The sequence below is a fragment of the Heloderma suspectum genome, chromosome 16 (genome assembly GCF_057233095.1).
Source record: "Heloderma suspectum isolate Gila_16-S chromosome 16, 16-S_ref, whole genome shotgun sequence".
NCBI classification, from domain to species: Eukaryota; Metazoa; Chordata; class Lepidosauria; order Squamata; family Helodermatidae; genus Heloderma; species Heloderma suspectum.
Genome location: NC_139473.1, coordinates 8,454,212 through 8,480,147, shown reverse-complemented (window position 1 = coordinate 8,480,147; position 25,936 = coordinate 8,454,212). Strand labels below are relative to the sequence as shown.

The window sequence follows — 25,936 nt, the reverse complement described above, 5'->3', positions numbered from 1 at the left end:
CCTTTCACTTCCATCTAGAGGATCCACAAGCAGCATTAATTACTACTGAGTTTAAGACATTCCCCACTGCAATTCCACTGATATCAAGTATTACATTTCAATCAGGGGGGTTGGCAGCCAGCCTAGGGCCTCTCACATATTTATGTTGTACAGATATGCAGAATGCAGGAAGCTGGCTCATACTGGATGTAAATGTAATAAATAAAATAAAAAATAAATACAAAGTCAGACCCTGGGTCCATCTAGCCCAGTATTGTCGACACTGACTGGCAGCAATGGCTCCCCAGGGTTTTGGCAGGAGTTTTTCTAGCCCTACCTGAGACACTGAAGAATGAACCTGGGACTTTCTGCCTGCAAAGCAGGGGCGCTACCACTGAGCTATGGCCCCTCATGTTCACTTTATGAACACTCGTATATAATAGCAAGGTCGACACATAACCAAGCACTTTGCATGTAACAACAGCCCATGGTTTGTTTAACCCAGGGATGAGCTGCCTGCAGCGTGCCAGACAGTTCTGCTTTTACTCAACCACTTACAATCTGCTTGTTCATAGGTTGTTGAGCGTGACATCTGAAACTGGACCGATCAGTTGATTAGGGGCTTAGTGGCTAACCCAACAATAAATGATGTTTAGCCCCTAAACAACCTATCTCTCTGGGTTTGCACATCACACTCAACAACCTGCGAACGAGCTGATCAGAGACTGTTGACCACAGGCTGAAGGGGAGCGTGCGGGGGACGCAGGGTGCTCGCTCTCTCCCACTTGTGCACAACAGCCCATGGGTTGTTTAAACCCTGGGTTGTTGTTATATGTGAACCAGGTCCGTGTGTGTGGGCGTGCCTGCACACCCAAGGAGCCAGGCTACAGTTCCCAGCCCTGTAATGTACAGCAGCATGTCATGGGGTGCCATGGTTGAAGATGTATTCGAGGGGAAAATCCTTCTTGAGTCAGACTTGCAGGTGATCCTGGGAGGTGCGTCTGTATGTTGCCTTCTTAACTGTGGCTCTATTCTCCTGGCATCCTGCTGCAATGTATTGTATTTCTCTCTGCCTGTGTAGCACACTGTGGTTAATCTGCAGAGGAGTCATGACGGGCTCTGCTTTGGGGGTTGGACTGATGGCCTTCTGGTGCCTTTGCAGAGAAGGGAAAGTGGATTGGAGGAATCAGCAGTTGTTCAGAACGTTTGAGTGGAGGGTAGTAAATCCTTTATTCTAATACTGGGACAGGTGGCTGATGCATTAACTGTTAATGAGTATGGCTTAATTTCCCTATTTCTAAGAGCACTGGAACTGACGGATGGTAGATGTGTAAGGCCTATAACTGCAGCTGGAGTCTGAAAAATATTTACCTGAATTTGATGTAACTGGCATTGTGGGACTCAGGCCAGAATCTCTGAAAACAAAAATTAAAAAAAAAATATTACAGATTAGCCTCATGTGGCACAAGAATGGGTTGATGAAACATTTCCCAGCATTCTAAGCTGTTTGACACAACTGGTTTCCTGCAGTGTGTGTTCTATCTGCCTCGAGAAGAGGACAAATGGGCATCCTGGGGGTGGTAAGCGTGGCTGTAGGCCTGCCACTATCCTGCTGTGGCAAGGCAGGCGGAAAAAGATCCGGCAAGTAGTCTGAGGCAGAGGAGAAGACAAACAGTAAACAGCCAAGTGGGGTTCAGTGCAGGATCAAAACTTCCAGCAAACAGGGCCAGTCAGAGGCAGGCGTTTTAGGACCCTGGACAGAGCCCACAGAGCAGACTACGTTTTCTGACAAGAAAGCTCAGTCTCAACCGAACCCTCTTATATGTCCCGGGCATGACTAGTTCACACCCTGCCTCTTTGCTGAGGAATTCAGGGCCTCGAGGGGCAGCCCCCTGCCCTAGAGCCTAGCACTTACTTGCCTCTCTATTATCTCTCTAGGCATGTTCCCTGCACTGGTGAGCAGGCTGAAAGGAGCGAGAGACCCTTGGGCTGAAGATGCCATACCCTCGATGGACTTGATCTCAAGGGCTGCTGCCTCTGGGGGTCCTGGCTTAGGGCCTCATGTTCAGCTCTCCTGGTTGTTGGCCTCAGTGAGGATGGTAGAAATTGGAGCCATAACATCCAGAAGTGCAGTAAATAACCTAGAATGTGGTAATGGTGGCAGATTTCACAAGGAGGAGAAAGCAAGTTACTGGCTCTTATGGATGCAGAGATACGGTTCAAAGTGCGTGGGAAACAGCTGCTGACTCTCAGCAGCCAGAGAGGTGGCTGAATCTTTACGTCATTTAGCACTGCATGCACTTGGTCCTGGTGGTAATGCTCATCTTTGTTTTTTCCAGAATGACCCCTCATGCCTGGGAAAAGAAACAGGGGTGGCTGTTTTGCCTGACAGTGTCCTTAAAGGTGCTAACCTCCTCCTTTCTTTGACCAATTTCACGGGAAGAAAGACAAGTTGCTTACCTGTCACTGTAGTTCTTCGAGTGGTTGTCTGTGCATTCCCACAGAGGGGCTCCGTGCAGCGCAGAGCCCACGTGTGTGATGCACAGAGACCACAAAGAAGAACCTTGGCCCTATTCTTGCCTATTCTCTGGCAATGCTGACAGAGCTCTTAAAAAAAACAGAGTCAACCAGTCACTTATTCTGTTGCTGTTTTTTTTTATGCTACTACATCATCATTCACTCCCCAAGCACAACAGTTTTTTTATGCAGGATATATGAAAGAGCCACTTCTTGCCAGATTTATCTTAGTTTCGCTAACCAACGAACCCCAAACCCTAATCTTACTGCGGACGTACGTATCAGCTTGCCGGCTGAGCCACTGCTGACAGGCACCGCTGTCCTGGATGTACTGCAGGACTTCAGAGAGCATGGTGCGCTTTAGACGCTCTTCCTCACGGGTCTTCTTGAGGCGGTCGTATGTTCTTGCACCTGTGCCAACAAAGTGCCAGGTTAGTTGTTGGCTGCAGGATGATCTTTCCAACGTATTTTTCTTATGCTCTCACAGCAAGCCCCCTGGCCATGTCAAGAAAACTGGCAGCTGTGCCTCCCCCAAATGCAACATGTTCTCATGTTTATTTATTTATTAAGTTTCTGTGCCACCCAATAGCTGAAGCTCTATAGGCGGTTCACAACAATTAAGTTACAGTGAGTGTCAAATGTGGTAAATGTTGACATTTACCAATAAGGGTGCGATCCCATGCATGTTTAGACAGAAAAAAGTCCTACAGCTCCCAGCACAGCTGGCTGGGGCATGCTGGGAGCTGTAAGACTTTTTTCTGTCTAAATGTGCATAGACATTTTTTCCAGAATGACCCCTCATGCCTGGGAAAAGAAACAGGGGTGGCTGTTTTGCCTGACAGTGTCCTTAAAGGTGCTAACCACCCTAAGTCTTAAAACTGAACAAGGCCCAACAAGAACCATAGAAAACTCTTATGTGCCAGTAAATGTCAAAGCTGAGCACCCTCTATAAATATACACGTCATCCTTATTTACAGGTAAAGTCACAGGTGTAAATATTTTTTAAAAACCCACACAGGTTCAATGACATGACGATTTCTGACATTTCTTGTTGGTTCTTGAAAAAACAAGAGTTACCACATATAAATGATTTTTTACCATAGTTGATATCACCGGTGAAGTTAGCAATGTATACATGGTACAGCACTTGTGTAGTTATGACACTCTCTCCCATGCACTGCTGTAGGTAAATCTCCAGATGTTTTGGACTTCAGTACCCATTACCTCCAGCCAGCATGACCAATGGTCAGGAATACTGAAAGCTGTAGTCCAAAACATCTGGAGAATACGAGGTTGGCATAAGGAATCAGGAATGACACTTGCAGGGAAAGAGAAACTCTGCACTATCCATTTCCTGAAACACAAAGTGTCACCGAGACCCCCCTCATCCTCCCAATGGATTACTGACTTGTTTCTTGTTTGAGACTGAAGTGAGTTCAAGCTCAGTTGTCCTAGGATAATTTATCATGAACACAAGCCTTACTTGGGGTCCTGGATATCTTCAGTTTGGAAACTCTTTTTGGGCTCTGCTGCTCTTGTGGGCAGATTCAAAAAGCCCTAATGATGCAAGTCTATTGACAGGACAGAGGGAGAGATTGTTTTTCCAGCAGGAAACTAGCTTCTGATGACAAGGCATGCAGTTACGGTATCCCTCTGATCAAAGGCACTCATGGGTGCATGAGTCAGTGAGCTAATTCTCCAATAGAACTGGTCAGTGCCGCAGAATTTAGCAGTTATCATCTGGGGCATTCCCTAAAAAGTAAGGATTCAAATCTGTTCAAATCTGGATTTCAAATCTGCTTTTCCCCACTGCACAATGAAATGAGACTCTGTCACCATATGAACATGTTTCAGATGGAAATGACTTCTCTAATATATCCTTTGTGTAAGTACCACAGACCAGCTTTGGCTAACTTAGGATGCAATCCTATGCCTGTTTAGGCAGAAAAAAGTCCTACAACGCCCAGCATTCCCCAGCCAGCTGGCTGGGCGTTGTAGGACTTTTTTCTGCCTAAACAGGCATAGGATTGCACTCTTAACCGGCATCTACTTACTGCAGAAGTTCGTGATCCCAGCTATTCTGTATTCCTGTAGCCGTTTGATTTCCCTTCGCAGCTCGAACTCCACTGTTTGCCGATCAGAATAATTGAGGAATTAAAAAAAAAGAAGCAAGTACAGGTTAGGCATTAGTTCTTGTTAAAAGTCCTTCCTTCAAACAGCAATGACATAAAATTATTTCAACCTCACAACAATTTTGTGAGATAGGTTAGGCTGAGAGAGCTTGACTTGCTTCAGAGCTGAGCAGGGATTTGAATCCAGTTCTCCCTGACAACAGTTCAGTTCTCTATTCGCCACATCACACTGGCTCTTTGCACAGAATCTGGAGTAGGATCTGGATCCCCCAGAACATCAAGCATGCCAAGTGTCTAGTATCTTGACAGAGAGTAGGCATCAGTATTTGGGGAAGCCGTGTTCTTCGTGGCCCCACACACTGATAGCGGGAAATGAAGTGAGGTGACATGCGGAAAGGTCACTGAATGCAGTGAGGTGCCCTGAGCAACTGTCGGCAAGAATGAGTTGTATTTATAAATAAAGGGCCTGTAAGTGTCCTTTATTATATGGTCTGTGGGTGTATACTGGTGGTGAAAGATGAAATTCAGGCATCTGGCCCAGATTCAGCAGAAGTATTTTCCAAGGTAAAAACAATATAGCACTTTGACAGGTCGTGAAAAGCACTTGTCGAAGCACTGACATTACAGGCTGCTACATACCTTTTTAACTGGCATAGTGCAGGAGCTAAGAGCGCAAGTTGGGAAGCCCCCAGATGGCCTCTCCTCAGCCACAGGCTTACTAGATGGCTTTAGGCCAGAGGGAGGCAACCCAGTGCCCTCCAGACATTTTAGACTACAACCCCCATATGCCCCAGCCAGAATGAGCACAATCTCCCCCAACCAGAGATTGTGGGAGTTGTAGACTTTACATTTACACAATGTAAACATCTGGAGGACAGCAGGTTGCCTACTCCTAGCCTTAGGCAAACCTCTCTCTCTCTCTCTCAGCCCCCCGTCCCCACCCCATAATACAGATGGGATAATACTAACCCACCTTAGAGGGATATTGGAAGGATGAACATTTTTATTGTATTGTATACTTCTATAATATTAATTTGCGACAGTAGATTGGAAGTCAATGGTGAAGCAGCTGCTTGATATGCAGAAGGCCCCTGGTTCAATCCCTGGTGTCTCCAATTAAAGGGATCATGTAGGAGGTGATGGGGAAGACCCCCTCGCTGCCTGAACCACTGAAACCGTACCGGCCAAGATGGACAACTGCCCTGCTCTCGTGTAAGGCAGCTTCCTAGGTTTGCACTGTGATAAATTAATTCCTTTGTGAGCTGCCTTTTTAAGAGGAAAGGCAGGGATACAACTGTTAAAACGTCAATTCAATATAGAAATAATGTCTCTGAACTGGATAGGGAGACATTTTGCTCCCTCTCTCATAATACTAGGACCTGGGGTCATCCCGTGAAGGTGATGGATGGGAAATTCAGGACAGATAAAAGGAAGAACTTCTATACACAGCGCATAAACTATGGAATTTGCTACCACAAGATGTAGAGATGGCCACCAATTTGGATGGCTTTAAAAGGGGATTGGGCAAATTCATGGAGAAGGCTATCAATGGCTACTAGCCCTGATGGCTTTACACTACCTCCAGGATCAGAGGCAGTATGCCTAAGTACACCAGTTGCTGGGGAACATGGGTGGGAGGGTGCTGCTGCACTTATGTCCTGCTTGCGGGTCTCTGGTCAACAGCTGGTTCACCACTGTGTGAACAGAACACTGGACTCGATGGACCCTTGGTCTGATCCAGCAGGGCTCTTCTTAGGTTCTTATGTTTTATGTTCTTAACTCTGTACAGTGCTATATAAATGCTAATATTTTTACACTATTATTATCGTTTAGTATTTGCCTTCCAAATAATAAATGGAGGCAGGGCAGGGAAGGAGGCAAACCATCCTATAAATTGCTGTATTTTCAGATGCATGAGTAACATGTGTGCACTTAATCATGTTAAAGGATACTTGAGCTAAATAAAAACCTCGCCTATCTAAGTAATTAGGAAAGGGTTAGAAAATTAGATCCACAGCTATGCAGAAGCTGCCACTCCCATTCCTGGGGAAGTACCTGTTATAGAACACAGACACAGCTTTGATGTTGATGTGGATTGGGAGTTTCAGCAGACAGAAATAAGAGGAAATTTAGGAGGATAATAATTTAAACTACTTGTGTTGGAATGTGGATAGGCCAATTAAAGGTGATTAATTATGCAAACTACATGGGTGATTAGATGATGGAAGAGTGAGGCACCTTTCAAGGCAAAGCTGTGGAGTCTGCAAAACATGACTCAATGCTTCATGACAGCTCCATTATACCTGGGATGTTCACTAAATTGAAACTTTGCCCCAAGTCCTTTCTGTGGTAGGGCTGGAGGATGGCAAAACCCCTAAAGATTAGGAATGTGTGGAAACCTAGTTTCTGCAGGGGTTCTGCCTTGCTCCAAAAAAACCGTGACATCACATGTTTGGGACAACTTATCTGTAAAAACCGAGTAGGATTTTTTTTCATGAGGGAAGGAAGCTCCCAATTACGTTGCATGTTAGTTCAGATACTGGAATTACTGTGCATTGTTCCTCCATTTTAAAGGCACTGAGGCCTGGCTTAACTGTGTGTGACTTCCTTGTGCTTATCATGTTCCTCATTCAGAGGAAGGGACCTATTAGCAGTTGTGCTTGAATCTGGTCTAGCTTCTCTGATCTGTCCAATTCGGTTAATTCCAAAACATCTTGCGCAAGATGTTGCTCTGCTGTGTGTGTGCACGTGTGTGTGCGTATATGCAACAGTCTAGAAACTGTTGCTTTGTTTGGCGATATATACCCACAACTGTGTAATATTTTGCTCCAGGAAATGAAAAATCACAGGTATTTGCTGCATCCCTATTAAGGCTAGTTTTGGCCAGTAAACAAAAGTAATCTGTTGAAGTTGCGATATGCGGGCTTGTGAAACCATTCACTAAGCAGAAAAGAGGGTTTGGTTGTTTTTTTCGATGTCTGTTCACTATAGATAAGAACCGTTCAACCTCTTACGTTTTCATTTCTATCAACATGACTACTTCCTTCTCTGACCTCTTGTCCTAAAAGAAAAACATCATGACCTCATTGTCAGAGTTTTTAAAGGTTGGGAATAAAAACTCAAAAGCTTTCAACAGACTTTGTGTCCCTAGACCAGCCTATAATTAAGCTATTTATATATTGCCTTTGCTCTTCTAATCAAAGCAGCTGTAATATTCAGACTGGTCAGTGTATTTTATACTTGAAGTGCTAAAAGCTTTGTAAACAAGCCCATCACCTGAAGTAACAAAAAGAAAACAACTGTGCACTATATAATTGCAAGAGAGCCAAATATATATTGTGTGTGTCTGCGCGCGCGCGCGCGCACACACACGCACTTACCCACCCACCCATTCCTCATTAAGAACTTGGCACAGCTCCAAAACCTGCATTCTCCTCCAGCAGATGCTGACAATAAAAGTGTGCTACCCTTTTCTATAGAGCGATTCTCTATATACCATGGTAATGTGTGGTGGGGTCTGGGTGGGCCTTTCTATAGCTTACATCTAGAGAGAATTCATGCCTGATTCTTTCACAACTGATGCGTCTCTGTCCCCTAAAAGAGGAACATGAACAGAAGACCAAAAGATGCCTACATGCGTAGCTTTCTATGAATTTATCATGCTCCGTCGGTCCCAGTATTCTTGCAAAGCGCCTCATCGTCTCGTAAAGATCTTGAACCTCCTTTGGGTATCTTCTTTCAAGAACTACAAGAGAAATGTGGACATAGAAAGCTACATTCTTAGTCGGGATGATGAATACAGAGTCAAGAAGATTACATTTATGTGATGAGTTAAGATGCTGCCTCCTGTTGGATGAGTCTTCACATGGAGTTAAGGTCAGAGAGAACTGGTCAAAATTCACTACTGTTAACAATGATCTGTTGGACATTTTCCTCATGTGGGTTCTCCAAAGTTCTGGTCTGTTATCAAAATCACTGTGGTATCTCATATCAAGCCATAATGGGAGACCAACCCCTAGGTTTTCCATATGCTCATTGAAATTTTCTCTGCGGTGCTAGTCTGCTTGTGTGTTCATGTACTTACCTGTAGAAGACCCTCTAACACACAAGATCTGTGGCAGTGTAGTGACATGTGCGGTTGGGCACAGGTATTCCACTTTCTAAGCACTTGGATACTGGGGCTGCAAATAGCAATGGATTCAAATGTTTCTACCCAGCAGAATCCAAGTACTCAGGTAAGGTCCTGATAGGACAAATTGGGCAAGTGAGTGCTGAAAAGCCAAGTCAAAGGGGGCATAGATGACCATGGTATGTGGACATTAAATGCTTTTGCAGTACAATAATACTGTGCATTGTAAGTACCTAGCTTTTTTTTTTGTAAACAGATGATCCATATGTTGCTCTTACATGGGCTCCTAGAGGTCTCCCATCCAAGAGACTGAACAGGTCCCATACCTACTTACCTTCAGCAATGGCGCAGCTTTGTTGTTCTGACACCGCTCACTGGATCCAGAAGCACCTAACTCAGGGGTGGGCAACTGGTGGCCCTCCAGATGTTTTGGCCTACAACTCCCATGATCGCTTATGGGAGTTGGCTATGCTGGCCAGGGCTGATGGGAATTGTAAGCCAAAACATCTGGAGGACTACAAGTTGTCCACCCCTGAAATTCTAACGTAACACTTCTTCAGCATGACCTCATGGTAATTTCGCAAACAGAAAGCGCTAGTGTGACTCAAATAGCACTGTTTCAGACTAATTTTAGCTAGACATCGTGACAATTAAGGCCAACTACTGAGGTACTCACTCTGAAACTTCCTGAGATTGATGAGTCCATGGTCTCTTATAATTCTGTAATGAAAAAGGTACGTCCTGAATTAGGAGCGTTTCCGACTATAAGCGGGCAACCCGCTGCAGAAAAGCTATCTATGGAAAACTGCAAGTTCTCTTCCTTGTAGGTTTTCCAGGGAAAGGGTGGGTGGGCATCTGTTGGGACTAGTTAGATACGGAATACCTTGCTTCAGAGCAGGACAATTGGGCTGTTCTTCACAAGCACAGAGAGCTTTGGCTATGGGGCAGCACAGAAATGAAATGAAATGAAATAAATAAATAAATAAAGCAGGATAAGGTGCTAGAATGCTGAAGTGTTGACGCTCCAAACCATGGATAGAAAGTGCAATTTTTAAATTCTTATCCATGTTAAAAAAACACACAAAATACCTAACCTCTATATAAGCAAAAAAATTGGTACATCAGGGAGAGACATTTTAGCCCAACCCGCTCCTGTTGTTCTAGTTTTCAGCTTATGGGGAACTTTTCACATTCCAAAATGTGATCTCCTACTTTGCGTGGTACAGTCCATCGTACTACCTCATTCTACTCGGTTATATCTAGACCAAGCTTTAGTCTAGATATCTCCTTGGGGTACCTTACCCAGGCCATGAAAATAGGGACAGTTGATGGCACATGGCTTCTACGGGCTTGCAGTGAGCCATCCACTTGGGTTGCCTGTAGCAAAACTACCCCCAAGTGAGTCCCCATCATTGTAGAGGTACAGTCGCCACTGCAGTGCCCTGGGTTTAAATAAACTGACAGTATGATGGCCGAACAAGCGTTTCCTCCTCCTTACCAGAACAGAAAGCTAAGTGAACTTCCTTAAATAAATAAATAAACAGCCTCCATGAACTTCCTGCTTGCTATCCTTTTGCATACACTTTTACACAGATACGAAGTACAGCTGGAATGATATAGAAAGAAGTACTTATTAAGGAGTCGGCCAACTGATATATAAATAGACAGACTTGGAACCAGTTGTTATTTGTGATACCAAGGGGGTAATGGAGGTATTTGTGCAACTTTTATGCAGCTTCCGACCTTCTATAAATAGGCGCAATGTGATGGCTCAGAAAAGCACAAACATCTGTAAAAGCACAAGTTTGGGGACACCAATGTTACTCATACTCATTGTTCTCCTTCAGCAGAAGAAGCAGATTCACTACTGCTCTGCTTCATATGTTCCATGGCTTAGCTCCGAAAACAGATTCCAGGGCACCACACAGAGCCACCAGTGTCTAGACACATTTCCAGTGTACATGATATAATCTTATACAAGCTTTATTATTCTGTCTGGCAAAGCTGCAGTGCAGTTGTTATTAAACCAGCAGTTAAATGTTCTGTCTGGGACATCCTTTTCAGTCTGCCTCCATGATTCTCAGACATGAAGGGACTGTGCCCTGCTTGTATGACTTGCACGCTCACCTCCCTAACCGAGAAACGTCACTGGGTATGTCTGCTCATAGCCCTTGTGCTATCTCTTTCCCTCCCAAAATCCTATGCCCCAGTCACACCTCTCTTCTTTCTCCTCCCCACCTTCATTCCCTGCAGCACGTCCACCTACTGAGCTACGGTTTATTTTTGCCTCCTCATTATTTATTTTCTACCTTTATATATTCCCGTTCTATTAATATATGGAGGATGGTTCATAGTCTAAAATAATGGTTTATAATCTAATAGAAATTATGCAAGGGACAGGGAGAGAACAGGAAAAAAACCCGTTCCCTTTATTTTGTCACTGCCTGCCCTACTGACATTTCTCGTGTGCCTGTCTAGAGCAGGGAGCTAGCTGCAGTTTTCCCCTACGGTATTATTCATCCCCTGGGGATAAAGTATCTCACATTGGGTGAACGTGGTGTTTGGACAGATTTAAATAGCAGCTAAAGGTTGTTCCGTTACACTGTAACCATTTCCAGAGGGGTAGCCAAGTTAGTCTCTTGCAGCAAATGTCACCTTAAAGGCTAACAAATTTATTCTGGCATGAGCCTTCTTGGACAGTGTCCATGAATGCGTAGGCCACAATATATTTGTTAGTTTTCAAGGTGCTCTTCGTTGTTTCGGTTGGCTCTTCGTTGTTTCGAAAGGCTCTTCGTTGTTTCGGTTACGCTGGTATCCTTGCTTGTTACACAACATAAAAGATGTCTGAATATTTGGGGTGAGGAATGGGAGATGGGAATCTTCCAAAAACATCGTGCCTTCAAATTATTCTACTGCAGTTCTTCTTTAATTGAGGGGAGGGGAGAGCAACATTCAGGCCTTTCCATAAAATGATCAGTACTGATTTGGGAACTTATTACAAGAGATGCAGAAAATTCAGGTTGAGTTAACTTTTTAATAATGCACCCCAACTTGAACTACACATTTGAAAAAATGATGAGATATTCTGTTCAGAGTCACTAAATAATTCTAACAGAGAGTCAGGTAACTGGCTGAACAAACGACACAGAATGTTAATTAGCCAACTCGTCAGCTGCATGTTGTTAATTGGGCATACTTAGAATGCAAGTTCATGGCAGCAAAGTTCACGATGATAATTTTCTGTGGACTGTAGTAATTGGAGGGTGGTATTAAGAGTGCTGATGCCTATATCCTAAGGATGTACAGCTGGACCATAGATGGGTTGCCACTTACAGGACAGGCATATCCTTGCAGTTCTAGGGTGAAGCACCCATTTCCTGCATGGGATGGAGAGTGCACTGCATGATGGGAAAGCTTTCATACCTTGACTATTGGGAGAGGAGGGCCCTGAAGAGAGCTTTGGCAGTGACAAGAGCAACCAAGTTTGGGGTTCCTTGCTGTAGGTATACGCCAGTGATTGTCAAACATCCTACCTTCACAGAAACAACTTTTATCTCCTGAAGAAGCCCTAAACCAGGGGTGCAGAAACTCTGGCCCGGAATCCCAGTCTGGCTCTCCTGAGGGTCCCAAACAATCCTTCTGGGGGTCCCAAGAAGGCCCCACCCCCTTCCCCCAATCACTGCTATTTTGGTGGCTTCCTGGCTTTTGTGCAGTTTTCCCCCATTTTAGAAGGTTGAAATGCCTCCCCTACAGTTTAGTTACTAGCCCTAAGAGCTTTAATACACAATATGCTGGCATTTTTTGGCCTGTCCACCACTGGAACGCGGCCCCTGAGAGCTTTGGCCCTTGGGCTGAGAGAGGTTCTGTGCCCGTCCTAAACATCTGCCATACAGCCCCATCTCCTCCACCTTATCTCCCTACCGTCTGTTGCTCAAACTCTTATTTTTCAGCTCCCCTCGCCCATGCACCCCTTGTGATGTTAACACTTGATCCCACCCCACCTGGCTTTATAGATAAATGAACACTTAGCATAGTTGCCCCCCCATCACATCCAGCCTGCCCCTTAGAAATTGCAATTACTCAAAATCTTGATTATGGTTTTGTGAACAATGCATACTCAAATTTTGAAAGAGTGAACAAAAAATTAGCTGGAAACTCACTTTTTCCTGCGTTGCCTTTCCTTTAACCTAGAATGGTAGATGTCTACAACTGCAATCTTCAAAGCTGTGAAAGTTCCGCAGGGAAGAAAAGAGACCAAAAGAATAAATCCCTCATATGGGGAATTAGCACCAAGCTTATCTCCCAAATCCCCTCCACAACAACCGGTTTTCATCACAGCATGAAAAAAGGGTAGAGGCCCCAGCAGGAAAGGGACTAGCCAAGGGGACTAGAGAAACCATTCTAAGCCACTGCAATGGAAGCAGAATAAAGCCTCCTTCAAATGAATGCCCGATAAGGGAGGGAGCCACTGCAGGATAATGCAATACTACGCAGCAGAGTGTGCTTATGAATAGCAGGGCCATGTGGTCCCACTAACAAGGTCATGCTATTCTGTGTTTATGGAACTCCCTTCCTAGGCAAGTATGTATGGCTCCTAATCAGGTGATTATTGTTAAAAAGGACCTTGAAAACCTTTCTGTTTCAAGCTGCTTTTAAATTAATACATTAGAGTGCAATCCTATGCATGTTTAGACTAGGGATGTAGGAGAAATCCATTTGGGAGGTGGAGTCCGACTAGTGTTTCTAGGCTCAGCCCACTTGGACTTTGTTTCAATTCCTGCTGCGGTGCCTGACTCAATCTGCAGCGAGTTGGGCCAGTTCACAGATTTTCTGGGAATTTTGCTCATTTTTAAAGTTTCAGAGCAATTTGTGCAAATTACAGCCAAATCTGAGCAAATTATGCAAATTGCAGCTGAATTTCTGTAATTTATGCAAGTTAGCTGTAATTTGCACAAACTGCTCAGAAATTTGGGCAAATTGCAGACCCCCCCCCCCCCCAGCAAAAAAGTTCCCAGAGTTCGGGGAACAGCCTGCAGCTTGGCTTGCAGACGCAAAGCAAGTCGTACATGCCACAGAACTCAGTTGAGCCAAAAAATAACCGGATTTCCCAGCAAAGGACATCCCTAGTTTAGGCAGGAAAAAAGTCCTACAACTCCCAGCATTCCATTGCGCGCTTTGTTGATTTTAGATTTTTTTCTTATGGATGAACATGGCTATCTTTGGTTTTTATGTGCTTATACTGCTTTCAAGTGCAGCTGATATAATATTTCAGGATCTGTGATGCTTTATTTTTTTAGCTGAGATTGTGGTTTTATGTTTTGGTGTGACAAATTGTATGTTTTTAGTATGTTGCGAGCTGCCCTAGGAGGATTTTCTCATAAGTATAAATAAATAATCAAACAAAATATGCTTCTGCAGTTTGGGATTGTGGCATGCTGAGGGGTTCCCACACTGTGGGATGCAGATGTGAAAAGGGCCTAAAATTTCTGTATGTTAAAAAAAAATAAATCACCCAGACTAAAATTTACATTTTAAAATACCAGCTAGTAAAGAAAACTTAAATGTTTCAAAGGATGGTTGCTACCAAGATGGTTCCAAAAACCTAACAAACATAATTTAGGCTGATATTTTCTTTTTATGAAGAAAAAAAATAGATTCAGCAAAGTAAAATGGGGTGTGTGTGTCGAGAATGTATTTTCAACAGTGGGAGGTATTTTCTAACCTCTAAAGACACAAAACTCACCATGTAAGAGTTCTGAGTCATCCTCCACAAAATCGATATCCCTTAAATCCCATTCGGCATAATTGTCAAACTCCTGTGGAAAGTAGATCAAAGGAAGGGTGGGGGGAGATCCCCAGTTAACGCTCAGGAACCTTCATTTAACGCAAAGGCAGACAAGTAAAATAACAGAGAGCTTTGCAACAACCCCTTCAGTTACCAAAGGCTTCAGACAGCAAATGGCCTGAAGCATCAAGCACAACTGTGGGGACTGACAGATCAACTGACAGTTGCATCATAAGCCAGCTCTTCCTCCTCTGCTGGATACCTGCCACAGGATGGAAAGGGACTTTACAGCATACAGTGGGTGGGGAAACCTCCACCCCATGTTTCCCCTGACCCAGCAATAAGGATACTGCAATATTGGATCTAGTGTTAGAACTGCTACCTCCCACACCGCTGTGTTTTTTAAAGGTTTCTGATGCTAAGACAAGCTGTATTTTAAGCTGCAGAAGCCAGTATCACCTGGCATCTGAAACCAATGGTACGTTTACACAACCAATATATGTGGCTATCTTTTGTTTCTGATTGCTTGACTGAGGGTGCAGAGTTGGTGGAACTGTGCACCTTGTCTGGTTTAGAGCCTGTGAATACTCTTGTGTTGTAATGCTTGTAATTTGTCTTTAGATGTCACTAGAGTGCTCTTTGCACAGTTATAAAATGCACAGCGCAAAATGCAGCCAGGATGCTGGCTGGGACTCGCTTTTCAGAGTATATTACTCAGGTGTTATTCAAGATGCCCTGGCTTCTAATCTGTTTCCAGACTCAATTCACTGTGCTTGGTTGGATTATTGGAAAGATCTTCTTCTCCCACATGACTTTGCCCAGGCTTTATCATCAGATCATCACCTGAGGCCTTGGCTCCATGTCCCTCTCCCTTGAGGGGCTTATTTGGCTGGGATACGGGACAGGGTCTTCTCAGCAGCAGCACAGATGTTGTGGAATGTCCTTCCTCCAGAAGCCTGGTTAGTTCTCTCATTTTTAGGCTTTAGGTGAATGGTTAAGTTGTTTTTATTCTACCAAGGATTTGGCTTGTTTTAATGTTGTCTTTGCTGCTATGGATGGTTTTAGTGTTGCTCTCATTTTTAGCTCTCAGTTTCTTTATATTTTTAATGTTTGATTTGATTCTACCCTTAGTATTTGTTTTAATTATGCTGTAAACTGCCTTGGGGGCTTGTGTAGCTGAAAGGCGAGATATAAATATCTAAATAAATAAATATTGCAGCAGCACAGTGGCATAATAAAGCCATTACTGCTAGAAGAAATAAACTGTCCTTTGAAAAGCCTGTATTTAATTCTTCCCTATGGTAGAGCAGACAGCAACTGGCTGTGACAAGCCCAGTTCTACATCCTGAGGTGAATTCTGCAGAAGCCTAGTATCTTATCAGGACTTAGAAATAATAATCCCCCCCCCCCCCGCACCTTTTTTTGGCAATACCTCTCCCTGGTTGTCCACCGAGTATCTCTGCTGCACCTTTTTTCTCTCTCAAGCCATTCTTTCTGCTCCCCCAGCTGGTTCCAAGTGGTTTTTACATTTTGTGCTTGTTCAACTATGCAAACAATCCTAAGCGGGTGTCATCATTATCCTAAAATCCCCCTATAAGCTCTAAAATATAATTACATGGGAAATGCATTGCAACTAGCCGCAAGAATGTTATACAGAGGGATCACAAGTCATTCATTTCATTTCTTCATTTAAAAGACATATAAACTGTCCTTCAGAGAGCTTCCAGGGTGTTTTACCAAACAAAGATGAAATAAAGCTTCCTGTTTAGACTATTGCGATATGTTGTACATGGGGCTGCCTTTCAAAACCGTCTGGAAACTGCGGTTGATTTAAAATGCAGCTGCAAAATTATTGACTGGGAGCAGGCATTTCAGTCCTATCATGCCAGTGCTTTATGACCTGTGCTGGCTTCCAGTCCATTTTTGTACGCTGCTCAAAGAATATTTGCTGATGGGGAACCATATAAATCTAATGATAAATATACATTAAAAAATCGTATTTCTTTCCAGTAAGAAAAGCAGATGCGATCCCAGAGAGATTCCTACCTCGATGAAATCTGCCCTTGCTGGCATGTATCCAGCCATATCCCTGGAGAGCAGGGAATCGAAGGTAGGTCTCGGAGGATCTTCAGCACCTGGAAAAACAACAAGAACACAAGTTTTAGATCCCTTTAACAAACGTGCCAATTATTTGCACCTCCCCGATCCCCAAAGCAATGTGTGAGGAAAGCAGGTGTGGGGGGGTGAACATTGGTCTAAGCATGACTACCTTAGTATACTTCATCTTAGCCAAAAGGCTGAGAAGCGATAAACAGGACTATCTTGGTAAGAAGAGATACAAAAATAATTTTGTGAGATCTGTTCTTATTTTATGTCGTGGTGTGAAGCTGCTCTGAGTGCCCTATGAGCAGAAGAGTGGGATATAAATAAATCAGGATGAGGACTGGTTAGTTAGTGTTTAGAAGAGAACAAAAAGTAGATTAACAGTGCAATCCTATCTATCCATCGATCTATTCAGAAGACAAATACAGATAGAGGTATTTGTATTTCTTAACCTGTCTTGTCCCCAAAGATCAAGTTGAGCAACAATACATTAAAGCCCTAAATGGCTTGGGGTCCAAGGTACTTATTTATTTAAGCCTCCTCCCATATCTTTCTGAATGCACCCTGAGTTCTGATGGACAGGCCCTTCCTTGTGTTCCAGCACATGGCTGGGGGTAGGCTGGCTGGGGCATGTGGGAGGGCCTTTTCTGTGTCCGCATCTCAGTCAAGGCATCCTCTTCTTCATGGGGTTTGTTCAGCCCCTTGTCTTTCAACTTTGCACTGTCTAACGAAGAAGGTTTTCTTTAGGTGAGCTTTCTGACATCCTACCTAGATTTTTTTTTTAGGTAACTTCAGCTTTTAATCAGTCACACTGTTGCTTTTTATGCCTTTTTGTGTGATTTGATTTTGTTGTTTTGTATATGAGTTGTTCTTAAGGAAGTATTGTAAGCTGCCTTGAGAGTGCAATGGATTTTTTTAAAAGCAGGTGAGATATAAATAAGCTAAAATAAACAAATCAGACTGAAAAGATCCAAGTTGAAATCCCTACTCGTTGTTGGGTGACCTTGTTGGATGACCTTGGGCCAGTCACTAGCTCTCAGTCTAATCTTCTTTACAGTGTTATTTGGGGGTGGGGTGACCTATGTATGCTGTCTTGGGGTCCTTGGAGGAAGGATAGGGGTATTATTGCAATAAACTTTTTTTTTAAATCTCAAAGTCATAAAATCTGCTGTGCCTTCCCCAGCCATTCTTTACTATCAAATTAGATCACGGTAATTTGGTGAATTAAGTCCTCTGTAGCATCACATAATGTATTTCCCCCCTGCAAATATACCGTTAAAAATGTCCACCACTGGAAATCCATTTCTTTTTTGGCTCTATGGAGTTCCTTGGCACATACAACTTACTTTGCATCTGGGAGCTGAGCTGTGGGCTGTTCCCTGAACTCCAGGAATCTTCTGTGGATTTTATTTTGGAAGGTTCTGCAATTCACACAAATTTCTGTGCAATTTGTGCAAATTACGGCTGAATGTGTGTAATTTGCGCAAATTCTAAGCAACAAATTGCTCAGAAATGTGGACAAAGTCCAGAACCTTCCTAAAAACAAGGTGCAAAATTCCTGGGAAATCCATGAACTGGCCCAACGCACTGAAGAGAAAGTCAGGTGTTGCAACAGGAACCGAAAAAAGGTCCAGGGGGCCAAGCCTAGGAAAACTGCATCCCCAAAATGGATTTCTCCAACATCCCTATTTACTACAGCAATGTTTGTATAGCGTACAGGAAACCTTTTTTTTTTTTTTTTAAACAAAAAATGTTCTTTAGTCAGTCTTATTTCATAAGTTTATCTGGTGCTTAAAAGAACACTTGGTTCTAAAGGCCCTCCCCTAGCCACAGAAATAAAGGAATGGGAAACTGCATCTTTCCCTGTGATGGGCACTTACAGTAAAATGGAATGGCTGTCATGTGCTGGTTTTCTTCTGCCTGCTTCAGATTTAATAATGAGGATGCAAAAAGAGGGTTGTTGATGAAGTGTTTCATGTAATGCTTTTCGCACTCCTCTTTTGACTTGCTGCTCATCTGATTGGCTACATCCTGCCTAGGAAGGGAAATGGAGCCAGTTATATGTTGATCTGATTAAAACAGCGATCACTCTATTATCTGTATGCCCACTGCAATCTGGCAGATCTCAAAACCGATTCCAATGATTAATCACGTATTAATTCTCACCAGTTTCCAAAGCCACAATCCATCACAGCTTCTAGGAGGGCCATTTCTTCTTGAGCTGTCCAAGTAGGATCAAGGACAGGGAAGTTGGAGGTCTGGAGAAGGAGGAAAACACTGGAAAGAATTAATTTTAGTTGCAGCCCTGTACATGGTTAGGCTGCTTAAAATCCTACTGACTTCCATGGAATTCAAGCTGCCTATATGCAGATTCCAGCCTTTATTTGTATTTCTTAACCTGTCTTGTCCCCAAAGATCAAGATGAGCGACAATAAATTAAAGCATGCATATAAGAATGACACACTAAAGCCACAACTTCCTACAAATTTAACTCCTGACAACTCAGCCCAAGAATCCCAAACGCCACCTACCAATGTAACCCAGCTCAAATAAAAGTGGTACTTTTATTGCTTCTGATGTTGGGAGTCTTCAATGGAAGGAGTTCTAGTTATGGAACAAGAATACTTCACTGTGCATCCTGCTCATTCTGAATTGGGGTTGGAACCATACCATAACCGTAACAGGGATGGGAACTTTTTCACCACTTTTAGCCACTTTCCCATGGTATTCACTTATAACAGGGGTAGGAAATCTCAGACCAAATCTGCCCCTCGCCCCAACCCCCAGATCCCAATCTGGCTTTCCCCAGATGGCCACACCTCCTTCCTCTGTTACCACCCCCTCTCCCCCAGCCACAGATTGTTAGGTGGTTTCTCAGCTTTTCTGCAGCTTTTCCCCAGTCTAAAAGGTTGAAATGCTTCTGCTAAGCCTTCGTTACTGACAGGAAGAGCTTTAAGCTAAAATAGGCTGCTGTTTTTGGTCTTTGGGGTCCCACCCCTTTTGCCTTTGGCCCTGCCCACCACTGGTATGTGGCTGTCAAGAGCTTCTCCGACAGTGAATCCGGGCCTCAGGGTGAAAGAGTTTCGACACCCCTGACTTATAGCTTGTTTCTTGAAGCTCTTATGGTTTTGTGTCACATGCTCTACCACAGAGATAGGGAGGGGAGGATGATGGCACCCCCTAGGTTTGGGGTCAGGAAAACCTGTATTTCTGGGCAACCCAATAGTTCAACACACTGACTTTTTAAGTGATTCAATGGGCGTACGTAGTAGTATGTATGCTACTACTCACATACATCCGTTTGCTTTAAAAAGGTGATCTGTGTTGTTATCATTGCTAAAGCTATTATAAGAATGTAACCGCAACAAAGGCTCTTAATACACAAATTGCTTTTTTTATGCAATTTAGTTTTGAATATATCCAAGAGAGGATGCTGGTGAGAGACCTCTTTCTCCTCATCCCTGCAGGAGTCTGAAATGGTGTCTACATCTGTATAACTCAATGACTCCCTCCAGAGGCCACAAGCCAAATCTGATATGTGAGGTTGTAAATGTCTGTTGCTGACTAATACATATCTTCAGGTCAACATGCACAAAAAGCCAACCAGTTCTTCCAGTAGCTGGGGACAAGACATCAAACTGCTGCGTATACACTGACAGTTTAAATAGTCTTGTCCAACTTGTTGTAGTCCAACACATCTGGAGGGCAACTGATTGGGGAAGGGTGGTTTAAAAGCTCTATGAGCACGCCCCCCCCCCCGCACACACAGAAATTTTAAATAATTATGTCATGTAATGTAAATATCTCACAAGCTGTAATTACTGTTAGCTTATAAAAGTGTTGTTATAGAACATAACAAAGACCTCCTCATTAACTTATCTGTGGGCTGTAATTCTAGAAGTAACATGACATGAGTGATTAAACAAAACAAAGCAGAATAAACTGTTGAATGGGAAACCTACTTTAGGAGTTTCAGTGGGGTGGAAAACATAATTGTTCTGAATGACAGATGATTAGCGAGCATCCCCCCCTCCCCTGTAAGACCGTATGTGAATAAAACCATTATTATTCTACAAAGCAATGCCTAGTGGGTATTCTAATGGGCTATATCTCCTGGGAGATCAACCTACAACCACAAAGAACAAGAGGGATAATCAGAATTGTGTATTTACCATTATTTCATAGGTGTGATCACTGTGGTGTTTCTTGTACTCAAATCCTCTTGTGAAGCACTGCAAAACAAGGAGTTTGCCCACTAGGTTACTTTTCTTCCTCCTTTTGGTAGACAGATTTGAGGAATCAAGGGCACTGTACTGACTGAATTGGCAAAGAGAAAAGAACACTGGGACGGAGCGTCCTTGCCTCCTTTCCCAGATATGTCTTTTTATCACAAATAAATGTTCTTTCACTCCTATTATTGTCTGAAACATTTCCAGCAAGAAATTTCCTTTCACTGGTGTTGTATAATAAAGTCCTTCAGTGGGAATATACACAGGTTAGGGGTTGGGGGCCACTCCCACATAGCAATGCTAACAGTCCCGGGTTGCCAAGAAGCCTCTGTTAGAAGAGTATTCTGGTCTATTCTTGCTTGTGAATGACCCCAACAAGACTTTGAGCCACCTTGGAGCCTGTGAGGCACAGCCACCTATGAAACCAAAAGCAGCTGCTGGGGGCTCTTGTCTGATGATATACCATGCTTCCTGCTTGCCTGGCCAAATGGCTTTCAATGTTCTTGGAGTATTTATAATTGATTTGTTACATAATGTCCTGTGCTTCCTGCTTGCCTGGACAACTGGCTTTCAATGTTCTTGGAGTATTTATCACTGATTTGTTACATTTATATCCCGACTTTTCCTCCAAGGATCCCAAGGTGGTGTACATGATTCTCCTCCTCCTCCTCTCCATTTTATCGTCACAACAACCCTGTGAGGTAAGTTAGGCTGAGTGTCTGTGACTGGCCCAAAGTCACCCAGGGAGCTTTGTGGCTGAGTGGGGACTAGAACCTGGATCTCCTGAGTTCCAGTCCATCACTCTAACCCCTGCACCACACTGGTGTATGGAACTGACTTGACAACTTAATCCTCCTGTGGTCCTCAATCCATTTGTAAATGTAGTTTACCTGCAAGCACAGCAAGAAGGGAGGCGGCCCACATTCTGCACACTTTATGTAAGGTTCTGCAAGGTAAGAGGAGCATCCTCGGCATGGCGGCTTGTCAAAAGGGTCATCTGTGAAGCCAACAAGACCAAAAAAATATATAGCTTGGGCACTCTTTTGCAGGGCAAACTCCTTCACTTGCTATCAATGGAGAAACTGACAAAGGGTAGGCATCCACATGTTAGACACTTAGATGCTGGTGTACTGCAAATAATAATCTTTTAAAAACCTCAAAAAGTCCTCCTACCAGGAGAGTCAAATCTTGCAAATTCAGTGAAAGCAGAATTACACATGCTCCACTTATTTCGACAATATTACTGAATGCAGCAGTTGCATGTGCTTGATCAGGCTATTAAATTGAAGATGCAAAATCAATCCAGTGTGAGCTGACTAAGTACTGGTGACACTGCCGCTCAAAGTTAGTGAGCTTACAGTAGACAAAAGATTCCATGCAGGAAGAAAAAACATCAAGGGTCTTGCGAACCTTATGGACTAATGAATTTATTGTGGCGTAAGCTTTCATGGACTAGAGCCTATGTCATCAGATGCATGAAGTGTTACCCTAAGTTGGCAAGCATAGACAGTGAAAAATGTTAACGGTGGGATCAACTTTATTTATTTATTTACAATATTTGCATACCACGCCAGATTTCGGAGTGGTGAATACAAGCGATTGAAACACCAGATTAAAATTATGCTATTTTAAAAAACGGAATACCAGTAAAAACCATGACTGGTTAAATAAGAAATGCTTCCTGGAACAGTGCTGTTTTCAGGAGGTGCCGGAAACAGCACAATGTTGGTGCCTGCCTGACCTCCAAAGGCAGAAAGTTCCAGAGGAAGGGGGCCACCACACTGAAGGCTCTTCTCCTGGTGGACTCGAATAGGCTCATATGTCCATGTGGAACTATCAGGAACCTGCCCACTGATGACCTCAGTGACTGGGCAGGTTGGTAAGGGAGAAGGTGTGCTCTCAGGTATTCTGGTCCCAAGTTGTTTAGGACTTTGTACACTAGTACTAAAACCTTAAACCTGTCCCAGTAGCGAACAGGTAGCCAGTGAAGTTCCCTCAGCAAAGGAGTTACATGCCGAAAAGGGGTAGCTCCCGACAAGAGCCAAGCTGCTGCATTCTGCACTAGCTCCAGCTTCCGGACCAGCCTTAAGGGCAGCCCCACATAGAGTGCATTGCAGTAATCACTCTTGAAGTTACTAGTGCCTTTATCACTGTGGCCAAGCTATCCTTGTCCAGGAGAGGCTGTAGTTGCGAAGACCAGCTGAAGCTGGTAAAAGGCACTCCAAGCTGTCATGGCCACTTGGGCTTCCAGAGACAGTGATGGATCTAGAAGTACCCCCCAAGCTACAGACCTGATCTTTCAGAGGGAGCGCAACCCCATCCAGAGCAGGCAATGAGCCTATCTTCCAGACTCGGGAACCACTCACGCACAGGGCTTCCATCTTGCCAGGATTCAGTTTCAGTTTATTGACCCTCATCCAACCCACTACTGAGTTCAGGCACTAGTCCAGGACTCGCACAGCCTCTCCTGATTCAGATGTCACAGGGAGTTAGAGCTGCGTGTCATCAACAAATGGCAACAAAATGCAGAAAGTACAGTCTGTCAGAATTCAATTAAGTGACCATTCACAACAGAAGTAATTGGTGTTAACACAATCATCATAGCATCACCAAGTTATTTAACACATGTTACTTAACAGGAAACCGTTGTCCATATTCATGACAAAATAGAATCATGTGATGAACTCCTGATGAGTTCTAATTCGGAGATTTCACAATGGAGTCTCCCTTTAAAATTATTCTGTTAGAAAATGGCAACTTTCTGATCAGCAACAGTGTCCAGTAGGAGAACATTTCATTCCACCTGAAAACTTAGATGTGATGTCCCATTTTTGTTGAGGCTGCAGCATGTGGAGGGGAAGGTTTAAACCTTTCTTTCCCTACTGTGGTCCTGATGAAAATCCCCCACCTACTACTAGCCCTGGTAGGGAAGATTCAAGATGCAAAGGAAGGGAAGCTTACATTGGCACCAATGGGGAGTTCTCCCCCCCCAGCCTAGTAGCACCTTTATTGGGGGAGACCCAGGGAGCGAGGAAGGAAAGGTTACTTTTCCCCTACCAGTGTGCAGTGGTCCTGATGAAAATCAGGGAGCCCCTGGCACCTATTTTTTTTTAACCAATGTGGTGTCGAATTATGCATTTAGCTGCATGTATAGCTGGGCTCTTAGGATGAGACTTCATTCATCTGATAAAATGGACTCCAGTCTGTTGCAGCAAAACAAACACAGCTACTCTTCTGGGTTGCTGGAAGGTTAACAGCACAAGCGCGGCTCTATCAGGCCTGGGGAACCTGTGACCCTCCAGTTGGCCTCCGATTCCCATGAGCCCCATCCAGCTCAGCCAGTGCTGAGGTATGATGGAACCTGTAGTCCAACAACATCATTCCTATTCTATGTATTTGGTGTTAAGGCACTTTTTTTGACAGCCAGAACTTGCCAGTGAAGTTCCCATGTTTTCCCTAACACTTCAGAGGCTTGAATCGAGTTAACTGATTTTCATCACACTACATGTATTCATTGGCTTACCTTGTGCCAGGATGTTTGTGTTATCTGCAACAACAGCACTGTAACTGACCAGTGCAAATAATGTGATTGTCACTTCCTGCATTTAATTTCCTTCTGACCTCACTGTTCACAATTCTTCCCCCTCCATCCATCCTATGTACTGTATAAAAATTGGAAACTGCCAGTACTACTCCATGCATCTGATGATGTGGGCTATAGTCCACAAAAACTTATGTCAGAAAAAAACAGCTCATTTTTAACATGCCAGAAGGCCCTTTGTTGCTTTTGCTGCAATTGACTAACATGGCTCCCCTCTGGAAACTCTTCGGAGTGATCTTTAACAATTCTCTGCGAAGGCCCATGCTCTGCCCTTGTCCAGTACAGAGTGGTGCTGATCTGGCAGCAAAAGTGAGCCACACAGAGAGAAGGAAGCGGAAGGGCCAAGGCTGGTCTGCAGTGGCAGCTTGGTCAGGGCTCAGCCCGAGGTGGGCCGAAAGGGACTTTCTCCCCAGCCAAAGTGACCCCTCACCAAGCCACATCCATGCTGCATGCCTGGGTTCAATACAGGTGTCTCTCCCGGGAGACGCGAGGAACCCAGAGTACCAGTGGAAGAAGGCCCAGTCATCTATTTACTGGATGCGCAGCTTGACAAAATAGCACAAGGTAATGGCTTGTACCACTCCCACAATATATCGTATATATAAAAAGACTCATGTAATGTCCTCATTTTGACAGGCAAGGTGTATCCAGAGTGACGGCTTATATGTTGCAGACCTCAGGGAAGGAAAGGGCTGCAAAATATCTCTGTGTCCTCCCTACCAGGGCAGGAAGTCAAGTAAGCTAGTGCTAAATACCTAATCAGGAGCAAAGTTCTTGGTTTTAAAGAGCACTTTGCAATCTTTAAGTTACAATACTTACTGCTGAATGATGCCAAGTGATCCATGTTCCTTCCTGGGTTGAAGTCAAAGACAGTAAGATCTCCTTGAATTAAGCTTTTCAGAGTTGCCCAGCCCCTGAAAAAAGAAAAAAAACCCCTTTATTTACCAGTTTTTGAACTCCCAGAAGAAAAAAAGAAGAAACCTGGGATTGTCAGAGATACTCAGTTGGTTGAGCAGTTGGCTGGTGGGGAAGAATCCTGTGGCTGCAGTTGGAAGTCCTCATTTTGAAAGTAAAAGAAGAAAACCAACATATAGGATTCTTGACATTAAAAAAAGCTAGTGCTGTGGGAATGATATTATTGAAGAGAAGGGCACATGCTTTACAAGCAGTAGGTCCCACATGCAGAGTGGCTTACATAAGGCCAGGAAATGATCTCAACGTACAAGTAAGATACGAACCAGGGGATTCCTAATTTGTAGACTGCAGTGCTATGCCGAACCACACTGGATCTCACTTTGGTGACAATTTTTAAAATTTATAGCATTTTTATCCCGCCCTCTAGCCAAAACGGTTCCCAAGGTGGCTAACAGAAATATTTTTTAAGACTGTCCCTGCCCACAATGCTTACAATCTAAAAAACATGACACAGGGAGGGGAGGAGGCAAATTTAGGCCCTAGGTT

At 43.8% G+C, this 25,936-nt stretch overlaps 1 protein-coding gene across 5 annotated transcripts in view; it reads right to left on the bottom strand.

The window, feature by feature from the left end:
• Positions 1-25,936, bottom strand: part of TADA2A (transcriptional adaptor 2A) — a 37,391-nt gene that overhangs the window by 8,268 nt on the left and 3,187 nt on the right. For 4 of the 5 annotated variants that reach the window (XM_084822419.1, XM_084822420.1, XM_084822421.1 and 1 more), the window contains 13 exons: positions 25,295-25,389; positions 21,765-21,871; positions 20,818-20,877; positions 18,812-18,903; positions 18,526-18,680; positions 16,589-16,677; positions 14,501-14,573; positions 12,918-12,981; positions 9,434-9,477; positions 8,263-8,373; positions 4,551-4,622; positions 2,775-2,907; positions 1,351-1,394 (listed from right to left, as the gene is read on the bottom strand). In XM_084822419.1, coding sequence (XP_084678545.1) covers positions 1,351-1,394; positions 2,775-2,907; positions 4,551-4,622; positions 8,263-8,373; positions 9,434-9,477; positions 12,918-12,981; positions 14,501-14,573; positions 16,589-16,677; positions 18,526-18,680; positions 18,812-18,903; positions 20,818-20,877; positions 21,765-21,871; positions 25,295-25,319 — 1,069 coding nt within the window. In that variant the 5' untranslated portion in view covers positions 25,320-25,389. Of the gene's footprint in view, positions 1-1,350; positions 1,395-2,774; positions 2,908-4,550; positions 4,623-8,262; positions 8,374-9,433; positions 9,478-12,917; positions 12,982-14,500; positions 14,574-16,588; positions 16,678-18,525; positions 18,681-18,811; positions 18,923-20,817; positions 20,878-21,764; positions 21,872-25,294; positions 25,390-25,936 lie in introns of all 5 variants that reach the window. The other variant, XM_084822422.1, reaches the window with a different exon arrangement.